The 22,972-nt window shown below is 55.3% G+C and overlaps 1 protein-coding gene across 2 annotated transcripts in view; it reads right to left on the bottom strand.

Moving 5' to 3' along the window:
* The window catches only part of NEURL4 (neuralized E3 ubiquitin protein ligase 4), a 254,722-nt gene that overhangs the window by 85,081 nt on the left and 146,669 nt on the right, over window positions 1-22,972 (bottom strand). For both annotated transcript variants that reach the window (XM_073654639.1, XM_073654638.1), the window contains exons 16-19: window positions 18,353-18,481; window positions 18,095-18,240; window positions 17,796-18,011; window positions 17,619-17,717 (exon numbers count right to left, since the gene is read on the bottom strand). In XM_073654639.1, the coding sequence (XP_073510740.1) occupies window positions 17,619-17,717; window positions 17,796-18,011; window positions 18,095-18,240; window positions 18,353-18,481 (590 nt within the window). The remainder of the gene's footprint in view (window positions 1-17,618; window positions 17,718-17,795; window positions 18,012-18,094; window positions 18,241-18,352; window positions 18,482-22,972) is intronic.

Raw genomic sequence — 22,972 nt, 5'->3', positions numbered from 1 at the left:
ACATCCACCTCCAGGGGCTTCTCTGTCCTCATCTACATCCATAGACAATAATATGGAGTAAAGTATGTGCCCCCCACATCCACCTCCGGGGGCTTCTCTGTCCTCATCTACATCCATAGACATTAATATGAAGCAGGCACAATGCAGTCAGGGGGTAATGTCCTCCTAGAGTCACCAAACCCAGACTCCTCCATCACACTCAGCTAGAGACGTGTGATCCTTCACTGCACAGAAGAAGTCTCCCCCAGAGTCCAGTGGTGGCGGTTTTACACCACTCCATCTGACGCTCGGCATTGTGCTTGGTGATGTACGGCTGCATGCAGCTGCTCAGCCATGATGGTCCTGCTGGGGGAGCAGCGTTTGTGCTGATGTTACCAGAGGAGGTCTGGACTCTGCAGTAATGGGATCAGCAGAGCGGTGGGGACTTTTCTGCCATCTGATCCTCAGCACTCGGCCCCCTGCTAGTAACGTTACGGGGTCTCCACTTCGTGGCCGAGTTGCTGTGGTTCCTTCCACTTCTTAATATCACTCATAGGTGATGGGGGAAGATTCAGGAGGAAGTAATATCATGGACGGACTTGTTACCCGGTGGCTTCAGGACGAGATGGTATCAGTGAGATCGGCACCACCAACCGTTCTATCACATGTTAGTAAAGGCAGATGACATGGCGACTGGCCGGAAGTTGTACACCAGGGAGCTAAAAAGGAACCGGAAGTTATACCCCAGTGGGCAAGAGGCAGGACTTTTATACTCAGTAGGCGAGGGGCCGTGGCAGGATTTTATACACCTATGGACGAAGGGCCGGGCAGGATTTTATACCTGGTGGGCTATACCCTTGTGGATGAGAGGCCGGGGCAGGATTTCATATCCCAGTAGGCTATACCCTGGTGGGTGAGGAGCCGAGGTAGGATTTTATACCTCAGGGGATAAGGGGCCGGGGCTGGATCTTATACCCCAGGAGACAAGGGGCCGGGGCTGGATCTTATACCCCAGGGGACAAGGGGCCGGGGCTGGATCTTATACCCCAGGGGACAAGGGGCCGGGGCTGGATCTTATACCCCAGGGGACAAGGGGCCGGGGCTGGATCTTATACCCCAGGGGACAAAGGGCCGGGGCTGGATCTTATACCCCAGGGGACAATGGGCCGGGGCTGGATCTTATACCCCAGGGGACAAAGGGCCGGGGCTGGATCTTATACCCCAGGGGACAAAGGGCCGGGGCTGGATCTTATACCCCAGGGGACAAAGGGCCGGGGCTGGATCTTATACCCCAGGGGACAAGGGGCCGGGGCTGGATCTTATACCCCAGGGGACAAGGGGCCTGGGCTGGATCTTATACCCCAGGGGACAAGGGGCCGGGGCTGGATCTTATACCCCAGGGGACAAGGGGCCGGGGCTGGATCTTATACCCCAGGGGACAAGGGGCCGGGGCTGGATCTTATACCCCAGCGGACAAGGGGCCGGGGCTGGATCTTATACCCCAGGGGACAAGGGGACGGGGCTGGATCTTATACCCCAGGGGACAAGGGGCCGGGGCTGGATCTTATACCCCAGGGGACAAGGGGCCGGGGCTGGATCTTATACCCCAGGGGACAAGGGGCCGGATCTTATACCCCAGGGGACAAGGGGCCGGGGCTGGATCTTATACCCCAGGGGACAAGGGGCCGGGGCTGGATCTTATACCCCAGGGGACAAAGGGCCGGGGCTGGATCTTATACCCCAGGGGACAAAGGGCCGGGGCTGGATCTTATACCCCAGGGGACAAAGGGCCGGGGCTGGATCTTATACCCCAGGGGACAAAGGGCCGGGGCTGGATCTTATACCCCAGGGGACAAAGGGCCGGGGCTGGATCTTATACCCCCAGGGGACAAAGGGCCGGGGCTGGATCTTATACCCCAGGGGACAAGGGGCCGGATTTACAGAAGTCTAGTCACTTGCACTACAGGTGTCATCTGGTGTTTGCCATCATGTGGCCAGAAGGTGGGATCAAACGGCTCCTCGCAGAGATGAACTATTCTTAATTATCCTATACTTACTATTCCTTTGTTCAGTAAGACAAGGGACATGAGCTATTGTTTCAAGTGAGATTGCCCAGTGCCCTTCTTGTATGGAAAGTTGAGGAATGCCTGCTGATTACGGATTGCATCAGCCCCTGCGGTGTACTAGTCTGCATCATTTGGAGGACAATTATGCAGTCTAAATGAACTAGAGAACAATGAGAGAACAGCCATGATTATCCCCCCCCCTCAATCCTGTGGGACACAATGCACTAAAATGGGAACTGTGGGATATAAAAAGCAAATACTCCTGTCACCGGTGTGATTGTACAGGACTTCAGCCTAGGGATCACGGTTCCAGGTGGTGGATTACAGCACTGCTCCACTGTCCAACACTGGGCCCACAAATTGGAGAACCCAGGTTGGGACAATCAGGTCACGGGGCCACATACCTTGCTGTGCTCGGTCAGCTTCCTAAGCCTGGTCCTACCTCCTCTTTGTAAGTGCCCGCCAAAAGTGGGGTGCTGCTGGTGGGGGTAGTTGGTCATGGATGCCCCAGAGGTTCTAATCCCGGCAAGCCAGCGGAAGGGTGAGACTGTCACTTGTCGCATCTTGTATCCTTGCTGGCTGTTGGTGACCCAATAATGTCTTACCAGAGTGTGGTACCCTCACCCTGTGTAGTCGGAGTAGTGTTCTGACCACAGGGAAGGAGTATGGACATTCTGTGGGATGAGCCCCAGCCCTTGTGGTCTTTCAAAAAGACAGCCAGGCCAGCTGACGAAAGCACCCACTGACCCTCGCGTCTCCACAACTGGTGGCAGGGTTGGCATACTACTCATTCCAGCTGATCCGAGGGAGCTGCAGGGGATTGGGGTTCAAAACACTGTCCAGGGCTCCACAACCAGGGAGGCAGATAGGCATATCCAGCAGGCCATAGGTGAGGCATCCACAACAGGTTTCGGACGCCACCATGTCCAACCCCACCAGCTCGGCCTTGGTTAGAGGACTGGAGTGGATATAAAGCCGCTACAGGAAAAGGCAACTACAGGAACTGTGAAGGCTTCAAAAGAGAGTACCGAGCCACCAACAACCAGTCGGACTTGATCAAGCAATTGGTCAGCTGAGATGCCCAGCACGTCGTGGAGGACGACGAAAACCCTGCTGAGATTGACCCAGAGGAATTTAAATGCTTGCCAAATCAAGGATCCAGTGCCAGTCTGGAATCAACAGCCCAAATCCATGAGTAGCTGGCGGTATTGGGGCTTGGAGCCTCAAGCGGGGATAGAAATTGTGTTATGGAATCAGTTTTGGGAGTTCCAGTTCCCCTATTGACAGTGCCGGCCCGTACCTCCATGATGGTCCACCACCAAGGAAATACTTTGTGCTACAGGGACGTGCCAGTATTTAATGAGTGCAGCACTGAGGTTGATGAACACCTGCAAAGTTTCGAGACCCTGTTGCACCAGGTGCCCACAGCTGACTGGGCCAAATACCTATGAACTCGTTTGACTGGCCGGGCCCACGATGCTGTCCTGTTGCTTGGGCCTCGGAACTGCCTGGCCTATTAAGGACACCCTGTTGGCCCTTTCTACCATCATCCCAGAGATGTATCGCACCAAGTTCCGGACTTTGTCTCGCTAGGGGGCCTCCTATGTAGAATTTGACAGTTAACGCTATGGTCGGGCTGCCCACTCTGCTGCTGCCCTCTGGGATGTGATTGTGCTTGAGCAACTTATGAAGCCCGACACCCCAGAGCAAGCAGCCCGATTGGCTGATGAGTTTACAGCCAATCGACCCTGCTGGAGATCCGAAATGCCCATCGATCCCAGGAGAACCCTCAACCAGGGACTCAAGCGGCCACCAGCCATTCGAGAAGGACTATCCCGCTAACCAGCACCACTAGGACAAATGTTTCCAAACAGAGCCCGTGATCTGCCCAACCCACGGCGCTGTTATATGTGCAGGCGCCTTGGACACATGGCCAAAGATGTTCTCCAGGGCTGGGGCCTGTCTGCCAACACAGCCGATCAACGTCTGCGGGATGCTACCTTTGGGATACACCAGCAGTGGAGGAAGTAATATACACTGTCCACACCCTACACCAGCCAACCTCCATCTGCACATCCAGCTAGTTAATGTTGGTGACAGAAGACCCAGCGTCCCGGGGCCTAGATATCACCCTGGTCAGCCCAAGTATTGTCCTACCAGAACAGCATTTACCAGGTCGCCAAGTGACCTTCCCCCTGGCTGAAGGTCAGCGCTCGGACATTCCTCTGGCACGTGTACCGTTGGACTGGGGGACTGACCAGGGAGAGGTCGAAGTGGGGATAATGGACAGCCTCCCCACACCTGTTCTCTTAGGGAATGACCTAGGACAAGGATTGTCCAGCCAGGTTGTCACAGTCATTACCTGTAACCAAAGCCAAGGCACACCCTGATATGGATCCTTCTACCACCCCTTCCAGAGAAAACCCACATTCCAAGCTTCCATCATTCTCCTCTAAGCCGATGACAGTGAGTATACTTCACTACACTGTGGTCATTGACTGGGGGGAGATAGATCGCAAGGAGTTTAGGGAAGCCCAACTCAAGGACCCCACCTTGTACAGCTGCCCGACCTGGGGAGAGAAATCAGTGGGAGGTCTATAGATGGGAGAAAAAGCCCTTATATTGGAAAAAGCCAGCATCTTGTCCATCAGCTCATGGTACCCCAGCAGGACCAACCCAAACTCCTGTTGTTGGACCATGATGTCCGTGAAGCAGGGCGAATTGGGGTCAAGAAGACCTGGGCCAGCTTGCTGCATAGTTTATTTTGGCCAAGGGTCACTCAAGAGGTGCAGAAATGTCGAGCCTCTTGTCCGATAAGTCAACGGATGGGGGGGGGGGGGGGGGCACAAAGTTGTGCCCTGCTCCAATCCATGCCCTTGATAGGTGAACTGTTCCAGGCGGTTGGCAAAGATTTACTAGGCCCCATAGCCATTCCCAGGCGCAGGGCAAAGAGGTTCATCCTCACCTTGGTCAACTTTGCCACCGGCTACTCGGAGGCCATCTATAGATGTGGAGCACGTGACTGAAGCCCTAGGACATCTTTAGTCAAGTAGGGTTTCCACAGGTGCTGTTGCCCCGCCTGGGGGTCAAGTTGGAGAGGGAGTTAATTCAGACCCTCTGAGGGAAACATGGGTTCTGCCCCATGAGCACACGGCCTACCAACCTAACTGGTTGTGTGAGAGCTGCTACGGAAGGCTCAAACAGCTCATTAGCCGGTATGTGGAGTCCAAGGGGGAAGACTGGGAGAAAAACCTGCAGCAGCTCCTGTTCGCCTACCGGGAGGTGCCGCAGGATTCTACCACATTCTCCCACTTCGAATTTCTGTACGGCTGAAAAGTAAGAGGGACTTTGGAGCTGGTATGAGAGAGTTGGGAGGACACCTCCCCCACAGAATAGGTTCCCATTCTGGATTATGTTCAAAAGTTTAGTGGCAAGATGAGGTACATCATGGCCTTAGTCCATGGGAATTTAGAAGCAGCTCAAAAAAGGCACCAACATTGTTACACCCAAGCTACCACACTCTGAGAATTTACTTATGGATAAAGTACTAGTACCAATACGCAAAAATATTCTGTAAGCCATGTGGGCAGGTCCGTTCACCATTACCAAGAAATGGGGGAATACTGATTACATCGTGGCCCTGGATCGAGCCATCATGGCAACAGGCAAAAAGCGGAAACGGAGGTCTTCAACTTCGCAATTTGTTGTCCCCCTTTAGATGACCCAGATATTGGACTTATTGGTGGAATCCAAAAGAGGAATAGGGGTAGCAGATGACCCCCTGGGGGAGCGTTTTGGTCCAACACAGAAGCTGCTGTTAACTAAACTGCTTGGAACATATGGCTCCCTGTTGACGAATCGGCCTGGTCGAACACCCCTGGTTCATCATCATGTCAACACAGGGGTAGCCACTCCACTCTAACCAACCAGCTTACCGGGTGACAACTCCAATGTTGGCAATGATGAAAGCAGAGGTAGATGACATGTTGATTATGGGTGTCACAGTTCCTTCCCTTAGGCCATGGGCATCCAGCAGTTTGTTGTCCCCCTTTAGATGACCCAGATATGGACCAGATATCGGGCTTATTGGTGGACTCCAAAAAGGGAATGAGGGTAAAGAATGTCCTGTTGGGGTTGCGGCTAGATCCATCACAGAAGCAGCAGTTAATAAACCTGCTAGGAACATATGGACCCCTGTTCACGAGTTGGCCTGGTCAAAACCCCTGGTCCAGCATCATGTCAACACAGGGGCAGCCACTCCACTCCAGACAACCCGACAACCGGTGACACCTCCAGTGTCGGCAATGATGAAGGCCGAGGTGGATGACATGTTGAATATTGGGGTAATAGTTCCTTCCCATAGCCCAATGTGCTGGATGTGTAGTGTTGGTGCCCAAGAAAGACAAGAGTAGTGTCTTGTGTGTAGACTATAGGCGACTTAGTAAGGTCACCGTTACAGATGCCTACCCCATGCCTCGGGTGGATGAACCAAAAGACAGGTTATAGGAGTCTTGGTTCATGTGAGGATCTGAAGTTGTGGGTCGTAATAATCACCTAGGGCAAGTTAACGAAGAAGCAACTATTTTTTATTCCTTACATCCATGGTCTTGCAGCAATTCCGGATAAATGGCCACAATGCAATTCTCCTAGTCCACAAGATCTCAACCTGGGACTGGTAGTTTCACTGTTCCCATACCAAGAGCTACCCACTGTCTCCTAACTTTTGTTTGGCCCACAGCTTTTGTATCTCTCACCAGTATAGTCTGTAGTCACAGTCCATGCTCCTCCAGACAACGAATACCACGACCGTCGCACGTGTATCCAGCTCCAGCCAGCAACAACAGTCCTTAGTATAGTTCCTCAAATCCAGACGACAGATACCACGACCGTAGCACGTGTATCCAGCTCCAGCCAGCAACAACAGTCCTTAGTATAGTTCCTCAAATCCAGACGACAGATACCACGACCGTAGCACGTGTATCCAGCTCCAGCCAGCAACAGTCCTTAGTATAGTTTTTCAAATCCAGACGACAGATACCACGACCGTAGCACGTGTATCCAGCTCCAGCCAGCAACAGTCCTTAGTATAGTTTTTCAAATCCAGACGACAAGATACCACGACCATAGCACGTGTATCCAGCTCCAGCCAGCAACAACAGTCCTTAGTATAGTTCCTCAAATCCAGGCGACAAGATACCACGACCGTAGCACGTGTATCCAGCTCCAGCCAGCAACAACAGTCCTTTGTATAGTTCCTCAAATCCAGACGAGAGATACCACGACCGTAGCACGTGTGTCCAGCTCCAGCCAGCAACAACAGTCCTTCGTATAGTTCCTCAAATCCAGGCGACAAGATACCACGACCGTAGCACGTGTATCCAGCTCCAGCCAGCAACAACAGTCCTTAGTATAGTTCCTCAAATCCAGACGACAAGATACCACGACCGTAGCAAGTGTATCCAGCTCCAGCCAGCAACAACAGTCCTTAGTATAGTTCCTCAAATCCAGATGACCGATACCACGACCGTAGCAAGTGTATCCAGCTCCAGCCAGCAACAACAGTCCTTAGTATAGTTCCTCAAATCCAGACGACAGATACCACGACCGTAGCACGTGTATCCAGCTCCAGCCAGCAACAGTCCTTAGTATAGTTCCTCAAATCCAGACGAGAGATACCACGACCGTAGCACGTGTAACCTGCTCCAGCCAGCAACAACAGTCCTTAGTATAGTTTTTCAAATCCAGACGACAGATACCACGACCGTAGCACGTGTATCCAGCTCCAGCCAGCAACAGTCCTTAGTATAGTTCCTCAAATCCAGACGACAGATACCACGACCGTAGCACGTGTAACCAGCTCCAGCCAGCAACAACAGTCCTTAGTATAGTTCCTCAAATCCAGACGACAGATACCACGACCGTAGCACGTGTATCCAGCTCCAGCCAGCAACAACAGTCCTTAGTATAGTTCCTCAAATCCAGACGACAGATACCACGACCGTAGCACGTGTATCCAGCTCCAGCCAGCAACAACAGTCCTTCGTATAGTTCCTCAAATCCAGGCGACAAGATACCACGACCGTAGCACGTGTATCCAGCTCCAGCCAGCAACAACAGTCCTTCGTATAGTTCCTCAAATCCAGGCGACAAGATACCACGACCGTAGCACGTGTATCCAGCTCCAGCCAGCAACAACAGTCCTTAGTATAGTTCCTCAAATCCAGACGACAGATACCACGACCGTAGCACGTGTATCCAGCTCCAGCCAGCAACAACAGTCCTTAGTATAGTTCCTCAAATCCAGACGACCGATACCACGACCGTAGCACGTGTATCCAGCTCCAGCCAGCAACAACAGTCCTTCGTATAGTTCCTCAAATCCAGGCGACAAGATACCACGACCGTAGCACGTGTATCCAGCTCCAGCGAGCAACAACAGTCCTTAGTATAGTTCCTCAAATCCAGACGACAGATACCACGACCGTAGCATGTGTGTCCAGCTCCAGCCAGCAACAACAGTCCTTCGTATAGTTCCTCAAATCCAGACAACAGATACCACGACCGTAGCACGTGTAACCAGCTCCAGCCAGCAACAACAGTCCTTAGTATAGTTCCTCAAATCCAGACGACAGATACCACGACCGTAGCACGTGTATCCAGCTCCAGCCAGCAACAACAGTCCTTCGTATAGTTCCTCAAATCCAGGCGACAAGATACCACGACCGTAGCACGTGTATCCAGCTCCAGCCAGCAACAACAGTCCTTCGTATAGTTCCTCAAATCCAGGCGACAAGATACCACGACCGTAGCACGTGTATCCAGCTCCAGCCAGCAACAACAGTCCTTAGTATAGTTCCTCAAATCCAGACGAGAGATACCACGACCGTAGCACGTGTATCCAGCTCCAGCCAGCAACAACAGTCCTTAGTATAGTTCCTCAAATCCAGACGACAGATACCACGACCGTAGCATGTGTGTCCAGCTCCAGCCAGCAACAACAGTCCTTCGTATAGTTCCTCAAATCCAGACAACAGATACCACGACCGTAGCACGTATATCCAGCTCCAGCCAGCAACAACAGTCCTTAGTATAGTTCCTCAAATCCAGGCGACAAGATACCAAGACCGTAGCACGTGTATCCAGCTCCAGCCAGCAACAGCAGTCCTTCGTATAGTTCCTCAAATCCAGACAACAGATACCACGACCATAGCACGTATATCCAGCTCCAGCCAGCAACAACAGTCCTTCGTATAGTTCCTCAAATCCAGACGAAAGATACCATGACCATAGCACGTGTATCCAGCTCCAGCCAGCAACAACAGTCCTTAGTATAGTTCCTCAAATCCAGACGAGAGATACCACGACCATAGCACGTGTAACCAGCTCCAGCCAGCAACAACAGTCCTTAGTATAGTTCCTCAAATCCAGACGAGAGATACCACGACCATAGCACGTGTATCCAGCTCCAGCCAGCAACAACAGTCCTTCGTATAGTTCCTCAAATCCAGACGAGAGATACCACGACCATAGCACGTGTATCCAGCTCCAGCCGGCAACTGATCTCCAATTTTCATAGGCCATCCATACAAGGGCACCAGGACCTCAGCAACAGATCCTCGACGTCACCGCACCAACTCACTCACTAAACATGTGGCTTATTGTTCTCTCTCTCCTGGGAGTAGCCCCCTGGATGGGCAGAAGTGTTCACACCCTCCCCCTTAAACATTTGCTACATGTAGCTCAAAGGATGAAGAATGTTCCAGAAGCCCAGTCTCCAGCCTGTCTGCAGGTTGTGTATTAGGGATGCCCCCTGCAGAGAGAAACTAAGACACACATGCGCCCACCAGAAGCAGGACAGAAATGCTAACGTAGGCTTTATGTATACATGAGATCCAGCCCGCACGTCTTCCTCTGCTTAAGGTCACTGAATGGAAACGTTGATTCTGGAGGCACAACAATAAAGTCGACGTAACCAGTACCCAGTGCTGGAAATAGTCCGCATTCCTTAGAGCCGTGAACACCGCTCTACGTCCATTGGTCCAATAGTCTTTAGTCCTTGGCCAGCTCCTCACACTCCTAGCCCACTTTTTCAGTATGGCAAGCGCTGGGCTCCAGTTCATGAGAAGGACTGTCCCCGAAAAGTGAAGGTGGATAGTCAATCTGCATTTCTTTCAGCAAAGACACAGATATAGGAGATTTCACGTTCATTAGAACGAAACTTTGTATCATCCAGTTTCCTGAAAGCATATTCCATCCGCAATCCCCATTCCATCCTTGTGTACATCAGCACAGCAGACACCTCCAGCTTCTCTCAGATCCTGCCAACTCTCCGATGGGGGAAGCCCTGAGACGTGGACTCTGTATTCAGTTCACTGGGACGGGGGTGTTCCTTCCACGGGGTCCTCCATATCCCCCCCTGATTCCCGGTTTGACCTGGGAAAACTCCACACATACCCGACGAGAGCCAAACTTGCAACCACGAGGTCCACCGCATTCTGCGGATCCTGGAAGCTAATGAAGGCGAATGGTGTGGCGCCGCTCCCCCTGCGATTCTCCAGCTCGATGGTATGGATCTGCCTGTACTAATGGAACAACTCGTCCAGCACCTTCTCCTGTACATCGGCTGGTAAATTGCCCAGATTCTGCCCTGGGCCGGGTGGGGGTACAGCTACATGCACACCCAGATATTTGCTTAGCACTGCCGCCCGCTCCATCTCCGTGCCCGCTCTCCTAGCGTGGCCATCATCCACCTCAACTCAGTTGGTCGATCCTCTGCTATCTGGATGACAGTCCTGGGCTGTGGTCCCTCCACGGAGCATCCCTCCACCACATCTGAACTGACCTTCTTCTGTGGGTGTTCACGGTCCCAGTCGGCCAAGTATTGTATTAGGGTCTAGCCAGCTGTCCTCCGGCAACATCTCTAGTTCTCTCCCAGAGCAAATGGCTCTCCGCTCCTCCTTCTTCTGTAGATGGATTCTGCCATCTCTTCTGCCAAGTCCCCGCTCAGTAACTTTCCCTGGTATGCTGTCCAGAGATAGGTGATCCCACCGCTGCCACCACTTGTAAAGATCTGAGGTTGTGGATGGTAATAATCACCTAGGCAGGTTAAAGATACAACTCATTTTTTTTATTCCTTATGTTCATGGTCTTACAGCAATTCAAGGTAGATGGTCACAACGCAAGACCCCTAGTCCGCAAGATACCAAACCGGGACTGTTAATTCCACTGCCCCCGTACCATGCGATATCCACTGTCTCTCAACTTTTTGTTGGCCCACAGATTTTGTACCTCCCGCCACTATAGTCTGTAGGCACAGTCCATGCTCCTCCAGACGACGGATACCACAATCGTAGCACATGTCCAGCCAGCAACAACAGTCCTTAGTATGGTTCCTGAAATCCAAACGACACGACTAATACGTACAGTACAGACCAAAAGTTTGGACACACCTTCTCATTTAAAGATTTTTCCGTATTTTCATGACTATGAAAATGGTACATTCACACTGAAGGCATCAAAACTATGAATTACCACATGTGGAATTATATACTTAACAAAAAAGTGTGAAACAACTGAAAATATGTCTTATATTCTAGGTTCTTCAAAGTAGCCACCTTTTGCTTTGATGACTGCTTTGCACACTCTTGGCATTCTCTTGATGAGCTTCAAGAGGTCGTCAACGGAAATGGTCTTCACTTCACAGGTGTGCCCTGTCCGGTTTGATAAGTGGGATTTCTAGCTTTATAAATGGGGTTGGGACCATCAGTTGTGTTGTGCAGAAGTCTGGTGGATACACAGCTGATAGTCCTACTGAATAGACTGTTAGAATTTGTATTATAGCAAGAAAAAAGCAGCTAAGTAAAGAAAAACGAGTGGCCATCATTATTTTAAGAAATGAGTGTCAGTCGGTGCGAAAAATTGGGCAAACTTTGAAAGTGTCCCCAAGTGCAGTTGCAAAAACCATAAAGCGCTACAAAGAAACTGGCTCACATGAGGACCGCCCCAGGAAAGGAAGACCAAGAGTCACCTCTGTTTCTGAGGATAAGTTTATCCGAGTCACCAGCCTCAGAAATCGCAGGTTAACAGCAGCTCAGATTAGAGACCAGGTCAATGCCACACAGAGTTCTAGCAGCAGACACATCTCTTCAACAACTGCTATGAGGAGACTTTGTGCAGCAGGCCTTCATGGTAAAATAGCTGCTAGGAAACCACTGCTAAGGACAGGCAACAAGCAGAAGAGACTTGTTTGGGCTAAAGAACACAAGGAATGGACATTAGACCAGTGGAAATCTGTGCTTTGGTCTGATGAGTCCAAATTTGAGATCTTTGGTTCTAACCACCGTGTCTTTGTGTGACGCAGAGAAGGTGAACGGATGGACTCTACATGGCTGGTTCCCACCGTGAAGCATGGAGGAGGAGGTGTGATGGTGTGGGGGGGCTTTGCTGGTGACACTGTTGGGGATTTATTCAAAATTGAAGGCATACTGAACCAGCATGGCTACCACAGCATCTTGCAGCGGCATGCTATTCCATCCGGTTTGCGTTTAGTTGGACCATCATTTTATTTTTCAACAGGACAATGACCCCAAACACCCCTCCAGGCTGTGTAAGGGCTATTTGACCAAGAAGGAGAGTGATGGGGGGCTACGCCAGATGACCTGGCCTCCACAGTCACCAGACCTGAACCCAATCGAGAAGGTTTGGGGTGAGCTGGACCGCCGAGTGAAAGCAAAAGGGCCAACAAGTGCTAAGGATCTCTGGGAACTCCTTCAAGATTGTTGGAAGACCATTTCCGGTGACTACCTCTTGAAGTTCATCAAGAGAATGCCAAGAGTGTGCAAAGCAGTCATCAAAGCAAAAGGTGGCTACTGTGAAGACCCTAGAATATAAGACATATTTTCAGTTGTTTCACACTTTTTTGTTAAGTATATAATTCCACATGTGGTAATTCATAGTTTTGACGCCTTCAATGTGAATGTACAATTTTCATAGTCATGAAAATACAGAAAAATCTTTAAATGAGAAGGTGTGTCCAAACTTTTGGTCTGTACTGTATATCCAGCTGGCAAACAATCTCGAAACTCCATAGGCCATCCATACAAATGCAACAGGACCTAAGTAACAGATCCTCGCCCCTCGAGGTCACCGCACCAACTCACTCACTAAACATGTGGCTTATTGTTCTCTCTCTTCTGGGAGTAGCCCCCTGGATGGGCAGAAGTGTTCACACCCTCCCCCTTAAACATTTGCTACATGTAGCTCAAAGGATGAAGAATGCTCCAGAAACCCAGTCTCCAGCCTGTCTGCAGGTTTTGTATTCAGAAAGTCCCCAGCAGAGAAGAACGAAGACCCACATGGCTCCACCGGATGCAGGACAGAAATGCTAATGTAGGTCTTCTGTATACATGAGATCCAGCCCGCACGTCTTCCTCCAATGGAAACATTGATTCTGGAGGCTGAACACTTCCCAGGAGACATTTGTGCACCTTTAGGGGAACCTGTCACCAGTTTGGTCATATATGAACTATAACTATGATCTTATTCAGCACCTCTCGGGCCTCTCTATCCATCCCCGCCCCGCCTGCTGCTTGCCATCCTCCTTTAATTGAGGTGGATGACGCCTTGCGTCATTCACATTGCCGGGGCGCAATCTTGCGTCATTCACATTGCCGGGGCACAAGCTTGCGTCATTCACATTGCCGGGGAGCAATCTTGCGTCATTCACATTGCCGGGACGCAATGTTGCGTCATTCACATTGCCGGGACGCAATCTTGCGTCATTCACATTGCCGGGACGCAATCTTGCGTCATTCACATTGCCGGGACGCAATCTTGCGTCATTCACATTGCCGGGACGCAATCTTGCGTCATTCACATTGCCGGGACGCAATCTTGCGTCATTCACATTGCCGGGACGCAATCTTGCGTCATTCACATTGCCGGGGCGCAATCTTGCGTCATTCACATTGCCGAGGCGCAATCTTGCGTCATTCACATTGCCGGGGCGCAATCTTGCGTCATTCACATTGCCGGGGCGCAATCTTGCGTCATTCACACTGCCGGGGCGCAATCTTGCGTCATTCACATTGCCGGGGCGCAATCTTGCGTCATTCACATTGCCGGGGCGCAATCTTGCGTCATTCACATTGCCGGGGCGCAATCTTGCGTCATTCACATTGCCGGGGCGCAATCTTGCGTCATTCACATTGCCGGGGCGCAATCTTGCGTCATTCACATTGCCGGGGCGCAATCTTGCGTCATTCACATTGCCGGGGCGCAATCTTGCGTCATTCACATTGCCGGGGCGCAATCTTGCGTCATTCACATTGCCGGGACGCAATCTTGCGTCATTCACATTGCCAGGACGCAATCTTGCGTCATTCACATTGCCAGGACGCAATCTTGCGTCATTCACATTGCCAGGACGCAATCTTGCGTCATTCACATTGCCAGGACGCAATCTTGCGTCATTCACATTGCCGGGGCGCAATCTTGCGTCATTCACATTGCCGGGGCGCAATCTTGCGTCATTCACATTGCCGGGGCGCAATCTTGCGTCATTCACATTGCCGGGGCGCAATCTTGCGTCATTCACATTGCCGGGGCGCAATCTTGCGTCATTCACATTGCCGGGGCGCAATCTTGCGTCATTCACATTGCCGGGGCGCAATCTTGCGTCATTCACATTGCCGGGGCGCAATCTTGCGTCATTCACATTGCCGGGGCGCAATCTTGCGTCATTCACATTGCCGGGGCGCAATCTTGCGTCATTCACATTGCCGGGGCGCAATCTTGCGTCATTCACATTGCCGGGGCGCAATCTTGCGTCTGCACACTATGCTTTGACCTACTGCCGGTGCATGTGCACTCATGTTTTCTGCTCTGCCCGCACTACGGCAAAGAATAGTGCGCAGGCACGAGCCACAAGATTTCGCACGGCAATGTGGCGGACGGTAGGCGTCATCCATGTCAGTTAAAGAGGGAGGAGGCCGAGCAGCAGCCAGGAGGGCGAGGGATGGAGAGGCCCGAAACAACGCCCATCAGACCAGACCGACCCGATTAACATACAGAGCAGGACAAATTAAAAAGATTTTTGTGGGGTTTCCAGGAGGAATCAGGTGGTTGTATGAGCATTTATGGAATGCAGCCCAGGCGCTGAATAAACTGATAGTTACATGAACTATATGACAAAACTGGAGACAGGTTCCCTGTAAACTGACGAGCAAGCAAATCTCTAATAAAACACAACAAGATCATCGTAACCGGTGCTCCGTGCTGGAAAAAGTCTGCATACCTTACAACCTGGACTGCTCTACGTCCATTGGTTCAATAATTTTTAGTCTGTGGCCAGCTCCTCACAGTTCATATCAACCCTCAAACTGAGTAAAGGATACTGGCAGATTGCTCTCAAGAAAGAGGCTGAAGAGAGGTCCGCGTTCATCACTCCTTTTGTAAGAGTTCACCAGAATGCTATTTGGGATGAGGAACGCCCCAGCTACCTTCTAAAGGATGGTGGACTAGTTACTAGAGGGACTTCAGGGGTATGCCCAGGCCTACATGGATGACATCGCTATCTTCAGCAAGTGTCCCAGGTACTGCAGAGGGTAGCCAAAGCCCAGCCTAGCAACCGACCGGACAAGTGCTAGATGGGGATGACAGAGGTGCTATAACTGGGACATCGGGAGGGAAGTGGGTGCATTCATCCAGAACCCGCAAAAGTAGAAGCCATTACCCAGTAGCCCAGTCAACCAAAAACAAGTCTGTGCATTCTTAGGAACAGCAAATTATTTAAAGTTTTTCCCCAATTACAACACAGAAGAAAAGCCCCTCACTGACCTCACCACCAAAAGATATGCCTGCACCATCATCTGGACCCCAGAATGCAAGTCCGCATTCCTCCAGTTGAAAACCCAGCTAGCCCAAAGCTCAGTCCTGACTGCTCCCTACTGGTTCATTGTCCAAACAGACGTATTGGATATCGGACTGGGAGCCGTACTTCGGCTACCAGGTGTTCCTGTCCGTTGGCTCCCATTTGACTATGTCTCCCGGAAGCTGTTGGACTGTGAAAGGACATATGCCACTGTGAAGACATGGGGGCTTCTGTGGGCAGAACACTAGTCAGACAACACAGGGTGATGGCAATAATTTATTGAACCACCAGCAATCAAATATATATAGAACAGTCCCAGCAAATACATGAGATGGTGCAAAACTGACACAGTCTCACCCTTCCGCTGGCCTGCCGGGATTAGAGAGGTGAGATATGTGGCCAGGTGACCTGATTGTCCCAACCTGGATTCTTCACATCGTCTCTGAGAGTTCAGCAATGGTCAATGGAGCAGGTCTGTATCTTTCCAGCCAGAGCTGCGGTCCCTTAGGCCGTCATCCTGTAGTGTCTCTCTGGATGGAGCCATGCTACCAAGCTGATATCCTGAAGAGTCTGTCTGATCTTTGATTCTCTTTGTAAATTCTGCCTTGTTCCTTAAATAGTTCACAATTGTTCTTTCAAGCACACATCCACAGGTCAATGATTAGAGAGGGTATTATTCCAGAGGGCTCAGGTCTCATTGCTTGAGCATTTAATCAATTTACATAGTTGGTATAGCAGGGGGTTCTTATAATCTCGCAAGGATGGAGGTGCCATGCAAGGTTTATATAGGGTGTGCAATCAGGAACTTACAGGATGAAGCCAATCGGGAACAAAACAGAGACCACGGCCACAGCAGGAGGAATACAGACCTGCTGCATTGACCATCACTGAACCCTCAAAGACGTTTTGAAGAATCCTGGTTGAGACAATCAGGTCACCGGGCCACAGACCTCACTGCACTCAGTCAGCTTCCTAAGCTTGCCACTTCCTCCTCTCTGTGGATGCCGGCCAAAAGCGGTACTGGTTGGGGTAGTTGGCCATGGATGTTCTGAAGTGGCGGAGGTTCTGATCCCGGCGGGCCAGCAGAAGGGAGACTGTGACTTGCACCATCTTGTGTACTTGCTGGGAATGTACTATATGTTGTTGAGGGTTGGTGATCCAATAAAGTATTGCCGCGGTGTGTTACCCTCACCCTGTGTTGTCGGAGTAGTGTTCTGCCCACAGGAAAGGAGTGCGGACGGCTGTGGGATGAGCCACGGCCCATCCGTTTTTGTTTTTTTTAAAGGCAGCCAGGCAAGCGATCGAGAGCACCCACTTACCCTCGTGTCTCCACATTCGTCTACTCACATAGAGGAGGGGGTCGCAGCTCCCCCCAATGTTGTCATTGGGCACAGGTCAGAGTCCTGAAGGGCCTTTACAGCAGGATACGGACCCTCATACATAGAGTGAAAAGGGAAAATAACAAGGGGCGAGGCCGAGCAGCCGCAAAGATGCCAGTGCGGACATTGCACCAGGACTCATCGGGGGCTGATGAAGATCCGGGCCAAGCTATGACTGTCATATGCACTCCTATACACCCCTTCATTACAGCAGCCTGTGCTGCAGAAGACCCCAAGGCTGTGTGACCTCCCCCTGAATCCCAAGCTGTCAGCATTGTGTCTCGAGATCCAGTGGGATCCCGCAGATCTCATAGGGTCACTTACCTTTGGGATACCGCTGGCTGCCGCTCCCATGTCATCCCCATTTATCACTATGTGCAGAGTGTCGTCAATATCACGCCGGACCCCGAGTCTGCACCCGGCCTAAAGGGGACAGAGGATACATGACCCACCGGATGTAAAGCTGCACTACAACCTCCATCATTCAGGACGAGGACGTACCCGGATCCGATCCAAGCTGCTGCAGTAATTCTCCCGCAGGCGCTGGCCGTTCCTCAGGACCTCAGACCCAGAAACCAACCAGGTGACCCGGGAGCGGAGATCAAGTGCTGTCGCGGGGAGCCCTCCGCCCAGGAACGGGGTCTCATGTGGTGGAATAGAGGTGACCCCAATATGACAAGACCCTGACCAGTGCAGGTCCAGCCGCTCCACCTTCACCTATCAGGAAGACGAGATGATGAGGACGTAGACACACACACACTAGCGTCCTACAGGCCACCTCCCCACCACAGTCCACTCACCTCGAAAACCTCATTGACCAGGAGCTCACTACTACTGAACAGGATGCCATCCGCGTAGCCCACACTCCGCTCCGCTCGCGTCCCTTCACTCAGGACAGACACGTTCTTCCCACAAATGGAGTGGAACCGGTGAGACACACTGGGGACTGGAGTGGAGACAGTCAGTGAGGAGGCAATGATGGGTAACGGTCTCGGGACGACACAGCCGCCAGTGGGTGGATACACGGAGCACTGACAGGCGCGCTACAGCAGACTCACCTGGAGAGGGCGAGGGGAGGGACTTGTCCGTCACATGACTCGCTGATAAACTGTTGTCTATGAGGCCACTCCCACCGGTCAGAGACACCTGGACGCACTGTCCGTACAGGTCTATGACTGCGTAGATATCTGCCACACAAAACAGGAAATCACAGTCTGAAGGTATGCTGTCGTGCAGAAGGGAACTCTCCGCCGGCACTCCCGCACCCGCCTCCTCCCGCCGGCACTCCCGCACCCGCGACTCGCCTCCTCCCGCCGGCACTCCCGCACCCGCGACTCGCCTCCTCCCGCCGGCACTCCCGCACCCGCGACTCGCCTCCTCCCGCCGGCACTCCCGCACCCGCGACTCGCCTCCTCCCGCCGGCACTCCCGCGCCCGCGACTCGCCTCCTCCCGCCGGCACTCCCGCACCCGCGACTCGCCTCTTCCCACCGGTACTCCCGCACCCGCAACTCGCCTCTTCCCGCCGGCATTCCCGCACCTGAACTCGCCTCTCCCCGCCGGCACTCCCGCACCTGAACTCGCCTCTCCCCGCCGGCACTCCCGCACCTGAAACTCGCCTCTCCCCGCCGGCACTCCCGCACCTGCAACCCGTCTCTCCCCGCCGGCACTCCCGCACCTGCAACCCGCCTCTCCCCGCCGGTACTCCCGCACCTGCAACCCGACTCTTCCCGCCGCCACTCCCGCACTTGCGCCTCGCCTCTTCCCGCCGCCACTCCCGCACTTGCGCCTCGCCTCTTCCCGCCGCCACTCCCGCACTTGCGCCTCGCCTCTTCCCGCCGCCACTCCCGCACTTGCACCTCGCCTCTTCCCGCCGCCACTCCCGCACTTGCACCTCGCCTCTTCCCGCCGCCACTCCCGCACTTGCGCCTCGCCTCTTCCCGCCGCCACTCCCGCACTTGCACCTCGCCTCTTCCCGCCGCCACTCCCGCACTTGCACTTCGCCTCTTCCCGCCGTCACTCCCGTACTTGCACCTCGCCTCTTCCCGCCGTCACTCCCGCACCTGCACCTCGCCTCTTCCCGCCGGCACGCCCGCACCTGCAACTCGCCTCTTCCCGCCGGCACGCCCGCACCTGCAACCCGCCTCCTCCCGCCGGCACTCCCGCTCTTGCATCTCGCCTGTTCCCACCGCCACTCCCGCACTTGCATCTCGCCTCTTCCCGCCACCACTCCCGCACTTGCGCCTCGCCTCTTCCCGCCACCACTCCCGCACTTGCACCTCGCCTCTTCCTGCCGCCACTCCCGCACTTGCACCTCGCCTCTTCCCGCCGCCACTCCCGCACTTGCATCTCGCCTCTTCCCGCCGCCACTCCCGCACTTGCATCTCGCCTCTTCCCGCCGCCACTCCCGCACTTGCATCTCGCCTCTTCCCGCCGCCACTCCCGCACTTGCATCTCGCCTCTTCCCGCCGCCACTCCCGCACTTGCACCTCGCCTCTTCCCGCCGGCACGCCCGCACTTGCACTTCGCCTCTTCCCGCCGGCACGCCCGCACCTGCAACCCGCCTCTTCCCACCGCCACTCCCGCACTTGCATCTCGCCTCTTCCCGCCGGCACGCCCGCACCTGCAACCCGCCTCTTCCCGCCGGCACGCCCGCACCTGCAACCCGCCTCTTCCCGCCGGCACTCCCGCACCTGCAACCCGCCTCTTCCCGCCGGCACTCCCGCACTTGCATCTCGCCTCTTCCCACCGCCAATCCCGCACTTGCATCTCGCCTCTTCCCGCCGCCACTCCTGCACTTGCATCTCGCCTCTTCCCGCCGCCACTCCCGCACTTGCATCTCGCCTCTTCCCGCCGCCACTCCCGCACTTGCATCTCGCCTCTTCCCGCCGCCACTCCCGCACTTGCACCTCGCCTCTTCCCGCCGCCACTCCCGCACTTGCACTTCGCCTCTTCCCGCCGGCACTCCCGCACCTGAACTCGCCTCTCCCCGCCGGCACTCCCGCACCTGAACTCGCCTCTCCCCGCCGGCACTCCCGCACCTGAACTCGCCTCTTCCCGCCGTCACTCCCGTACTTGCACCTCGCCTCTTCCCGCCGTCACTCCCGCACCTGCACCTCGCCTCTTCCCGTCGGCACGCCCGCACCTGCACCTCGCCTCTTCCCGCCGGCACGCCCGCACCTGCAACTCGCCTTTTCCCGCCGGCACGCCCGCACCTGCAACTCGCCTCTTCCCGCCGGCACTCCCGCTCTTGCATCTCGCCTCTTCCCGCCGCCACTCCCGCACTTGCGCCTCGCCTCTTCCCGCCGCCACTCCCGCACTTGCACCTCGCCTCTTCCCGCCGCCACTCCCGCACTTGCACCTCGCCTCTTCCCGCTGCCACTCCCGCACTTGCATCTCGCCTCTTCCCGCCGCCACTCCCGCACTTGCATCTCGCCTCTTCCCGCCGCCACTCCCGCACTTGCATCTCGCCTCTTCCCGCCGCCACTCCCGCACTTGCATCTCGCCTCTTCCCGCCGCCACTCCCGCACTTGCACCTCGCCTCTTCCCGCCGCCACTCCCGCACTTGCACTTCGCCTCTTCCCGCCGGCACGCCCGCACCTGCAACCCGCCTCTTCCCGCCGCCACTCCCGCACTTGCATCTCGCCTCTTCCCGCCGCCACTCCCGCACTTGCATCTCGCCTCTTCCCGCCGGCACGCCCGCACCTGCAACCCGCCTCTTCCCGCCGGCACGCCCGCACCTGCAACCCGCCTCTTCCCGCCGGCACTCCCGCACCTGCAACCCGCCTCTTCCCGCCGGCACTCCCGCACTTGCATCTCGCCTCTTCCCACCGCCAATCCCGCACTTGCATCTCGCCTCTTCCCGCCGCCACTCCTGCACTTGCATCTCGCCTCTTCCCGCCGCCACTCCCGCACTTGCATCTCGCCTCTTCCCGCCGCCACTCACGCACTTGCATCTCGCCTCTTCCCGCCGCCACTCCCGCACTTGCACCTCGCCTCTTCCCGCCGCCACTCCCGCACTTGCACTTCGCCTCTTCCCGCCGGCACTCCCGCACCTGAACTCGCCTCTCCCCGCCGGCACTCCCGCACCTGAACTCGCCTCTCCCCGCCGGCACTCCCGCACCTGAACTCGCCTCTTCCCGCCGGCACTCCCGCCTCTTCCCGCCGGCACGCCCGCACCTGAAACTCGCCTCTTCCCGCCGGCACGCCCGCACCTGAAACTCGCCTCTTCCCGCCGGCACGCCCGCACCTGCAACTCGCCTCTTCCCGCCGGCACGCCCGCACCTGCAACCCGCCTCTTCCCACCGCCACTCTCGCACTTGCATCTCGCCTCTTCCCGCCGCCACTCCCGCACTTGCATCTCGCCTCTTCCCGCCGCCACTCCCGCACTTGCATCTCGCCTCTTCCCGCCGCCACTCCCGCACTTGCATCTCGCCTCTTCCCGCCGCCACTCCCGCACTTGAAACTCGCCTCTTCCCGCCGCCACTCCCGCACTTGAAACTCGCCTCTCCCCGCCGGCACTCCCGCACCTGAAACTCGCCTCTCCCCGCCGGCACTCCCGCACCTGCAACCCGCCTCTCCCCGCCGGCACTCCCGCACCTGCAACTCGCCTCTTCCCGCCGGCACGCCCGCACCTGCAACCCGCCTCTTCCCGCCGGTACTCCCGCTCTTGCATCTCGCCTCTTCCCACCGCCACTCCCGCACTTGCATCTCGCCTCTTCCCGCCGCCACTCCCGCACTTGCATCTCGCCTCTTCCCGCCGCCACTCCCGCACTTGCATCTCGCCTCTTCCCGCCGGCACGCCCGCACCTGCAACCCGCCTCTTCCCGCCGGCACTCCCGCACTTGCATCTCGCCTCTTCCCACCGCCACTCCCGCACTTGCATCTCGCCTCTTCCCGCCCCCACTCCCGCACTTGCATCTCGCCTCTTCCCGCCGCCACTCCCGCACTTGCATCTCGCCTCTTCCCGCCGCCACTCCCGCACTTGAAACTCGCCTCTTCCCGCCGCCACTCCCGCACTTGCACCTCGCCTCTTCCCGCCGCCACTCCCGCACTTGCACCTCGCCTCTTCCCGCCGCCACTCCCACACTTGCACCTCGCCTCTTCCCGCCGCCACTCCCGCACTTGCACCTCGCCTTTTCCCGCCGCCACTCCCGCACTTGCACTTCGCCTCTTCCCGCCGGCACTCCCGTACTTGCATCTCGCCTCTTCCCGCCGGCACGCCCGCACCTGCAACTCGCCTCTTCCCGCCGGCACGCCCGCACCTGCAACTCGCCTCTTCCCGCCGGCACGCCCGCACCTGCAACCCGCCTCTTCCCGCCGCCACTCCCGCACTTGCATCTCGCCTCTTCCCGCCGCCACTCCCGCACTTGCATCTCGCCTCTTCCCGCCGCCACTCCCGCACTTGCATCTCGCCTCTTCCCGCCGCCACTCCCGCACTTGCATCTCGCCTCTTCCCGCCGCCACTCCCGCACTTGCATCTCGCCTCTTCCCGCTGGCACTCCCGCACTTGCATCTCGCCTCTTCCCGCCGCCACTCCCGCACTTGAAACTCGCCTCTCCCCGCCGGCACTCCCGCACTTGAAACTCGCCTCTCCCCGCCGGCACTCCCGCACCTGAAACTCGCCTCTTCCCGCCGGCACTCCCGCACCTGAAACTCTCCTCTCCCCGCCGGCACTCCC

This window comes from Phyllobates terribilis, unplaced genomic scaffold (genome assembly GCF_046119375.1).
Source record: "Phyllobates terribilis strain yellow unplaced genomic scaffold, ASM4611937v1 Scaffold_11__3_contigs__length_659146591, whole genome shotgun sequence".
Lineage (NCBI taxonomy): Eukaryota > Metazoa > Chordata > Amphibia > Anura > Dendrobatidae > Phyllobates > Phyllobates terribilis.
The sequence above is the reverse complement of the archived record's forward strand: the minus strand, read 5'-3'. Positions and strand labels throughout refer to the sequence as shown.